At 35.8% G+C, this 9,104-nt stretch overlaps 1 protein-coding gene across 2 annotated transcripts; it reads right to left on the reverse strand.

The window, feature by feature from the left end:
* Positions 1–745: 745 nt before the first annotated feature.
* On the reverse strand, positions 746–8,703 carry LOC117635924 (hydroxymethylglutaryl-CoA lyase, mitochondrial-like). Of its 2 annotated transcripts, none has more exons than XM_034370316.1 (8): positions 8,585–8,703; positions 8,291–8,486; positions 8,022–8,201; positions 6,407–6,487; positions 6,154–6,317; positions 5,359–5,495; positions 4,215–4,330; positions 746–1,528 (listed from the first exon to the last, which is right to left on the reverse strand). In XM_034370316.1, exons 2-8 carry the CDS (start codon positions 8,474–8,476, stop codon positions 1,280–1,282), a joined length of 1,113 nt encoding a protein of 370 aa, XP_034226207.1. In that variant the 5' UTR covers positions 8,477–8,486; positions 8,585–8,703; the 3' UTR covers positions 746–1,279. The 2 variants fall into 2 exon arrangements, with proteins under 2 accessions (XP_034226207.1, XP_034226208.1); XM_034370317.1 differs by having other exon boundaries at positions 8,291–8,494; positions 8,585–8,700.
* Positions 8,704–9,104: the final 401 nt, after the last annotated feature.

Genomic DNA, 9,104 nt, shown 5'->3' on the forward strand with positions numbered 1-9,104 from the left:
AATATCCAAGTGAAGCACGATTTCAGAACAACAAATCGAAGCTAAAATGTTGAAAACCACATATTAGAGATAAAGAATAGAGTCGGACCTCGTGAAGCACAAACTAAGCATTGCTCCTCTCGCTCCAACACCGAAAAAGCAGAAAAAATTAAGCTAATTAATTTGGAAATTTCGTAATCCAATATTAAACTTTACGAGCAATTTGGTTGGAGACCCCGTTGCTAGGCCTTGAGTGGAACATCTTTTCCACCACATATTAAACTTTAAAAAAGGAAAAATAAAATTGAAAGCACACTTTTTTATTTTACAAAAAAACTAGTCTCTCTACGCGTGCTTCCGCCCCCATGCTAGAGGTTTTTTTAAAAAAAATTTAAATTTATTTTAGAATTAAAAAAGATAATGGGTAGTTGTGTTCCATAAAAACATGATCCATTATCTGATTTTTCTTTTAATTTTAATTTTTTTAATATGAAAAAGTGTGAATTTACCATATTATCCTTATTTAATATAATTTCAATTCTTAAGGTTTGCATTAACCAATGACATTTTTTGGTATTTTGAATGTTTTACCATTCTCTGTCTTTTGCTATATACATAAATGTGCTAACAACAATAACGTGTAAGTTGTGCTTTAACTTTTCACATAGACACGTAGAATGTAAATTGTCCTTAATTGTTACAAAACAATGTTGGCCATTAAAAAAAGGGGAATGTAAGTTTATGGGTAGGAGGCTAAGAGATTGTAGTGTTCTAATATTTTTGTTAAGCATGGGCATTTTCAAGGTTTTTGAATGTTTCACTGTTTGAGGCTTCTGCCCTTATATATGTACATCAGAGCTAACGATAGAAACTAAAGCTACTAGCCCACCCCTGACCGATCAAAATTGACCATTAAGATGAACAAAAAGGAGTGGAGTTCAGAACAAGAAGAATCTCGAATGGAATGACTAGGACTTTCTTGTCAATCCTTTTCAAAAAATTATATTCCATAAATCACCAGCATACAACATCCTTCTCAATCACTTTTACCCATGTCAGTCTTTGGTCTTCATTTAGTTCTCTTCGATTTTCCAAATTTATTCACCTTATTATTTCACCAATGTACTTTGATTTTTACATTTCACATCACCAAAATGTCTCAAAGTAACCGCCCCCCTTGGCTCTTGATTTCAGATATACACTCTATTGCCCGCCAACACTTAAGCTCAATCAGCTTGTTATATCCTATGAATTGGAGCTCTGGTCCTACATAATGTTACAGAATGGACAGGTGAGTACCTCATAGCTTAGAAGCATGAGCTGTAACTTTACTCATGGCAACTGCTGTCTTCGAACCAGATGAGCGCCCCAAGTGCTTGCAGATAAAGTCGCCAGCCAACATGAGCTTTTTAAGATCTACTTTCGTCTTCACTCCAAGTCCATTTAGCATGTACACGACATCCTCCGTGGCAACATTTCCAGAAGCACCTTTCGCATATGGACAACCCCCAAGACCTGAGACTGATGAATCCACTGTGCTGATCCCCATCTGCAAAGATGAAAAATTGTCATTGCAATTCTATTGCCTTAAAATATTATGAGATAGTTGGAAATCTGAAATTATGGTCGTTAGAATCACGCATTAACACAAAAGGGAATCAGTTTGGGGATTTCTCATTGCTCAAACTCAAACTCTAAACACTTGAAGCTTCAGCTATACCTTATTTACAATGTAAGATGTTCAGTTTGCAAAAGAAGGTTCTTCCCCTCGTATAGCAGAACATCATATTTTTCTGGAGGATAATCAGAGTTCAGATCTTTTTAAATTGTCTTTTCTCCTTTTGTACTCCGTATAACATATGTTCTTTCTTGAGAAGCCGACTACTTGATGCACACAATTTTAAATATCACTTTGTAGCTAACTCCCACCACAGTTCCACAATCAATGTCAGGAGAGTGTCACAAGTATAATCTAGCTCTACCAAATGCCAGAGACTCACAGCACTCACATATAAGGGTGATGAGTCAGGTTGGCTGGCGTATGAGTTTGTCTGTTTCACAAGTATTCAACATTTCGACTAATTGGGCAACAAGAAGACAACACTGATTACTAATGTATTTAATTTTTGCTAACCTCAACAAAACATGATTATTGAACAAATAAGGAGGCACAACACATGTAGCATGCAGGTGAGTCAAGTCATAATGAGGTTAGCGAAGGAAGTTGAGGTTCCACCCCAAAACCAATTGGCAATGGGGGGAGTAGCTCAACTCTTTATAAGCCCTTGCTAGGTTTCTCAACTTTCCAATGTGGGACTCTTTACCTTCACATTCTCACAGTTAGATGATTAACTACCCAACTCAGCACTTTTATTCATTATAATTCACTTGACCAATTTAATGCAAACATCATTTTAGGTACCCGTTTAAACAAAACCTATTAATTCGAAATTAGTTTGACATGGTACGGTGGGTCATTCGTCTCATAAAGTCATGTTGTATTTAGGGTCCAATAAAATGTTGTCTTCTAGGCTTTTACTTCAAAATCTTTTTGTCATGGATGTGTACTGAGAAGGTCCACACATCTCCTATGTACTGATGATTTTACTCACTTAGGGTATCCTAAGATTAGAAAATCCAAGGCTCCTAAACATTTTAATACCTTTCTTGCATTCCCTAAAAGTTGCTTTGGTTGTTTTNTGAAATATTTTCGAAGTAATTGGGATTAGAGTGACATTATTTTGCAATGTCATTGGGATTCACTGCCATCACTCCTGTTGTCACACACTAGAATAAGAATGGTACTGCTGAACTAAAGCTTCGCCATATTACTCAGATAGCTTCTACGTTTCTCAGTTCAGTTGTGTCTTCCTCAATCTTGGTTGAAGCAGTTTCAATGGAAGTCCATCTTATGAATCTCCTCCCCAGTTTGCCTCCCCTTATTGTCTCCATCCCACACTCATCTTCCTGTGTTAAAAAACATCCATAGTTAGTAACTCATCTTCGTGAGGGGATAAAACGATTGTAGTTTCACACAACTGGCAAGGTAGTCAATTTGGGATGATCCTCCACTAGTTATATGAATGCTTCCTCGCATAGCTTCATTAGACTATGTTCATGACTCAGCCTTTGCAGTTTGTTGATTCCTAGACTCTCCCAACCATGTTTTCCAACTTCACAAGGCTATTTACGGGCCAAAACTGGCTCCTTGTGCCTGGTTTCCATTAGCTCCTTGATCATCTACTGTGTTTTCAGAGAGTCGAGCAGATCACTCCACGTTTGTGTTTTGACATCCATAATAAATGGTCCTTTTCTTGTTTGTCGATGACATTAGGATCACTACGTACATGGAGACACCCTGTTCACTCTCCTCATTTACCTCCATTTTTTGATAAAATGATCTTGGCCCTCTTCATTATCTTCTGGGACAAGAGGTGCATTGCCTAAGTTCTGTCCTTTACATCTCCAATCTAAATATATTGTTGACTTCTTGTGTTGGAATTCTATGATTGAGTGAAAAGAAACATCCAGAATACCTTTGAGTGATAACAGCTTTCCTCACTAGAGCGTGATCCACTTTTAGATGCTATTGAGTACTGTCACCTAGTTGACTCATTGCCTTTACTATTCAAGATGTCGCTCAACTTATGGGCAACTCGAACTCCACATCTTGGCCCTAAGCGCATTCTGCAGTATTGCAAAGGAACTATAGATTGACTTCCAATCCTATATTACATGCTTGCACTAACTTCATTGAGCATGATTATCAATTTATTAATGTGAGCATGTACTCTATGTCAGTCAATCTGTCCAGCGTGTATATCAGACTATCAATTTCTCAACTCACAAGCACTACTATGTGCTTTTGCACTCCAAACTCGTCCTTTCTTGACTACCGAGTTGGGAGGGGAGTACTAGCGTATTAGGTAGCCTCCTTACTTGTCTCTTGATTAGTGCGCTTCGTTACAGTAATTGCCTTTGGAACTTTTCTTATAGCTATTCCTATAACTAGTAAATAATCTCATTTCAGATGAACACAACCACTGATAAATTCCCAAAACCTTACAAACACAAACTGTTTATTGATAGTTTTAATTTAGTCAAATTTCAGCAAGAACACAATTGCAGAACACTAACCCTTTAGTTTTGTCTATTTGAGTTGTATCAATAATTGCCACACCTGCCTACATATAGTTTAATTTTCATGCTAAATTCAAGATTCAAAATGTGATTACCTGGAGTGATGCAAGTATGTTTGAAAGAGCTTGCCCATAAGTGTCATGATAATGGACAGCAAGTTTGTCAGTGGGGACCACATCAGTAACAGCCTCAAGCATTGGAATGACAGTTCCTGGAGGAAAAAAAAAAAAAAATTAACAAGCAAATACATAGAAACCCATGACAAAGTTTACAGTAGCTCTGATAGTTGCCCAGAAACCCACATAGCATGAAAGCTTATACAGTTTAATTTACTTATTTGTTTTATTCAGTTTGTTAATGCACTTAGAGAGTAGTCAGAGCATCCACAAGCCAGAAACCCACATAGCATGAAAGCTTATACAGTTTAATTTACTTATTTGTTTTATTCAGTTTGTTAATGCACTTAGAGAGTAGTTAGAGCATCCACAATGGGCTCCCTAAATCACCTCCTTAGACAAATTTTAGGGAGGAATCGTAAAAATGAAACTCCAACCATGCTCCCTATACCCCCCCTAAAATAGGGAGTCCTCTAGGAGCTCCTAAATCTGAGGAGAGAGAGGACTCCTAGTGGCTCCCTATAATTTAATGCTATTTTATTTAATGAGTATTTCAAACCTTTATTTAATGCTAACTATTTTTTATTTTATTTTTTAATAGAGATGGGCCAATCAAAAAAGAGTTATAGCATTTATGACTCTCCAAATTAGGGAGTACGGTAGGAGTTGAAATTTTTTAGAGAGCTCCTAAAATAGCTTTCTTATATTTGTAGCTAAATTTTAGCTAAGAAATAGAGAGCATCATTGTGGATGCTCTCAGGAGGTCATAAAGAGATGCTAAAGGTACATAGGGCTGGAATAGACGTTAAATTCAAGGCACAGTCAATTGCCAGGCTGCGCCTATTCTAAGCTATTTTATAAGTGCATCAGATGCTTTTGTTTGCTTTTCTAGTTGGGAGAGTTAGTCCTAGAGTTCGATAGATGCAACATCTTATATGTTTAAATCCAACCAATTGATTGTAAGGTACAGTATAGAAAGGACCAAGTGCACTCTATAACTGTCAGATAATCAGTTTAGCAAGGAACATGGGAACTACAAGTTTTGGAAGATAAATTCAAGATGCATAACAATTATATCAACAACCAACTAAATGAACAAGATCAAAGGCTTCACTAGAATTACCTGGAGTACCAACACCAATTGTATCACCGAGAGAAATGTCAGAGCAACCCATATCATAAAGTTTTTTGGCCACATATGCTACTTGTGATGGAAGTACTGTTCCTTCCACTGGACACCCCACAACACATGATATGTACCTAACAAGATTAGAGAGTATTACATTGTCGTATTGCATCTAAACTATATAACGTTACTCCTGCATGATTTAAAAGCAGTGACCATAAATAATTAGAAATGTAAGCATTTGAAACTCAAAAGTTTTGTCCCCAAAAATATTCATAATATTCGCTAATAACATGTTATAGAAAATACAGACAAAATAAAGGAGGTTAGTAAGTGTAGAATATCATGAAAATTTGCATTTTAATATTTGTGGGTCAGGCTGGAATTGAAAATTAACATAATTTTTTTGTACCCAGTCTAAAATCATTGTCATAATTCCAGAAACAAAATTGGGTGCTGTAATTTAAAAGGTAGCAATGACTGAAGGGGTTAGAATTAAAAATCATCAGTGATGACCTTCTACCACTTTACAGAATCTTAAGTAATAAGGCCAAGAAGTAGTCCCAGGGGGGCCAAAAAAAAATAGAGCCCAGTTCTTAATACTACAAATCTCTTCTTCAAATAGTCTGTTAAAAAGAAACCTCTGGGCTTATTTCAATCTGTTTATATTAACGGGCTTTAAGGAATATACTATTCTGAAAGAAAGTAATTAGTTTTAGTCGGAGTGCACAACACACACCCCTCCCCCCTAAGCGCACACACACAAAAGAAAAGGGAAGTTAGAAGATATACCCACGAACAGGAATTGAAAGCTTTGTAGCAGCAGTAGCAACATCATGGTAACGAATGAGACTATCTTCAATACTGCAATTTATATTTGATTTTGAAAAAGACTCAGAAGCTGAGGCAAAGATGGCAACTTCCTTTGCACCAGCAGCAACAGCCGCCTCAAATCCCTATAAGAAAGCTCTACACAATATGAATAAGTCACACATCTTCTTATTATCAGTTTATAATGTTTTGTTTTGCACCAAAAAGTGCTTACTTTAAGATTAGGAGTTAAGACGGGAAATCTAACACCTTCAACATTCCGAATCGCCTTCATTACATCTTTTGCATCTGCCAGCTGCAATTGAAGTAAAAAAAAAAATAAAAAATACAGGCGTGAGAAAACATATCTAATGAGAATCTGATTTTAAAGATGCTCTAAACTTTTTTTGTACAGATGAAAATTTGATTAGGTTTCACGAAGGCACGACAGAAGTATACAAACAGTGTAAAAAAGAAAGGAAAACAAAAGAAAGAAAAGCTAAAAATATAGAGGAAGCTAGAAATCAAAGAACTAATTACTGAGAAGGGGCAGACGTGAAACAGCCACAAAAACAAAGTATCTGAAAATTGTCTTACACTAAAAAATTGGAAGCTAAAATCCATAAATGGTCCAGCTCCTTTCTAACCACATCCACCAGATCAAACATAAACGTATTCTTGCTAAAAAACTTTTCATGACACTAAGGTGATGGATCACACATAGACGGCACCATAACCAATGCATCTTATACAATCACAATGATAGAATGATAAAGCATAGGAACCAACAAGATGATTTAAGCCAAATGAAAAGAAAATTGATTATATTTGAAACTTCTTCTTTTCAAGAGTGAAGCTGCAATAGCATCTTTGTCAATTCTAGTTTTGAAAATTATTTGACCTGTGAATATTAGGAGCATGAATAAACATTGCAAACAAGGCCACTAACAGATGTTTTGTAAGATAAGAAATTTGTTCTATAAAAACTACATTTTGTAAAAGAGAAAAAGATCATATTGAGATCATGTTTAAAAACCAGTTCACAACCATTGAAGATCTAGTTACAAGGAGAAACTTTATCACGATCAGCATTTTTCTTTAAAAGAAACCACAATTTTACATATAAAAAAACAGAAAGTACATCGGTGAACAGCCTTATCGGTGATAAGAACCCATAATTTTATATCACAATCAGCATTGAACGGCCTTATCTGTGTAATCTTTATTTCAATAAACACAAGAAGGATTGAAGACTAATAATTTTATATTTATATGTACTGTCAACCTTCTATAACCCTTGTCCTTTATTATGGCATAGGACATAGTTGATATTAAATGTGTGTAAGAGGGGAGGGGAGGGGAGGAGGGTTGTGGTGAGTGTGAGGGTGTTGGTTAGGTAGGGGAGAGAGCTTGGCATCTTTATATTATATTACTCCTTTTACTTAACCTAACAACTCCAAAACACATCCTTTAATAGTCCATGATCCATATACGCCCTGCATATTTCAAGTCTGTCCTTAGTCCTAAAGTCTGTTGACGTTTTTATAGTGTGACAATCTTCAATTATCCAGGATAGAATTTTTGCCACACAATTCTAAATGCATTCTAGCTCTTTCGACAACACAAATTCAACCAAAATGACTAGCGAGGCCTTTTTCCTAACTGGTCAAAATGCAATCCTCAATAAAATTTTAGTTCGCTCAATGTCTCATCAATATCCTTGGGTTCCTTAACTGCTTGGTAACATTTTCTCCAACATATACCCTCAGAGGCATGCAACAAGAACATTAGTAATTGAATAGCGACCCAATGCCATTTTATAAACAAAATAGACACAAAAAAACGCGAACCTGCGGAACCCATTTGGGTGAGACAAAACTTGTAGCCTCAACAACATCCAATCCTGAAGCAACCAGCATTTCAATCAATTTAACCTTCACGGCAGTAGGAACAATGTGCTTCTCATTCTGAAGTCCATCCCTTGGACCAACTTCCACTATCTTCACAAATTCTGGAATGTTTTTCAACAGCTGATGGATCATACAAATTAACAGATTATCAGAAAGAATTCAATCAAAAACCAAATTTAATCAAATGGGTACAACCATAAGACACCAACATTACTGATTGGCTCCTTTGTGGAACTTTGATTCCAATTGGAGCTTAAACGACGAATTGACGAATATGAAGCCTCAAGGCCCTCAACATCATTACCAGCTGCCCTAAAAAACCCACCAAATCCTGACACTGCTCCGTTCTTACACACAGTCCTCATTTGTCTTGACATCTCATGCAAAGCAAACATTGCATTGAATCTACAACGCTAAACGAAACAAGTTAAAAGCTCTAAAACTTTCAAAACGCAAACATGAAAGGAAAGAAATGATTTTCGAATTGAATTGAAGCCGCTAACCTCAATTAGACGAGATTCTAGTAGTTTGCTGGGTGTGGCACGGTCGCAGGTAGGCAATTGGGGACGAAAGAGCTCGTGTGCAAGGAGACGATGTGGATACGAGGGTAATTTGGTAAAACAATAAGGGATGTATTCAATTGAAATTTTAAAAAATTATTTAGGGATAAAAAAAAGTCTGGAGAATTTAAGCAGAATGTAATGACCAAATGGATTTTAAAATATTCAAATCGATTTTATGACCAAAAATCATATGATTTTATTTTTAGATTTTTATAATTTAAATTTTTTACTTATGGATTTCAAAAGATTCAAATCATATGACTTATAAGATTTAGAATGACTAAATGGATTAACTATTCATCATTTCCACTACGATACTTCCATCCAAAGTTTGTCATATGTCTTTTTTTAAATAAAAAAAATTAAAGCTACTTGTCATTTTTGGGTTTTATCCTCAATTTTTTCGGCAACCAAACATAGAATAGAGAACTAGCTCGAAATAAACAATGGATGTAATAAC

The sequence above is a fragment of the Prunus dulcis genome, chromosome 7 (assembly GCF_902201215.1).
Source record: "Prunus dulcis chromosome 7, ALMONDv2, whole genome shotgun sequence".
Taxonomy (NCBI): Eukaryota; Viridiplantae; Streptophyta; class Magnoliopsida; order Rosales; family Rosaceae; genus Prunus; species Prunus dulcis.

Excerpts from the sequence above, each read along its gene's own strand:
- LOC117635924 (XM_034370316.1), bottom strand. The coding sequence starts at position 8,476 with ATGTTTGCTTTGCATGAGATGTCAAGACAAATGAGGACTGTGTGTAAG. Across the intron at positions 8,202-8,290 it reads CAAAGGAGCCAATCAGTAAT|CTGTTGAAAAACATTCCAGA; the intron begins GTTGGTGTCTTA and ends ATGATCCATCAG. Across the intron at positions 6,318-6,406 it reads TCTTAACTCCTAATCTTAAA|GGATTTGAGGCGGCTGTTGC; the intron begins GTAAGCACTTTT and ends GCTTTCTTATAG.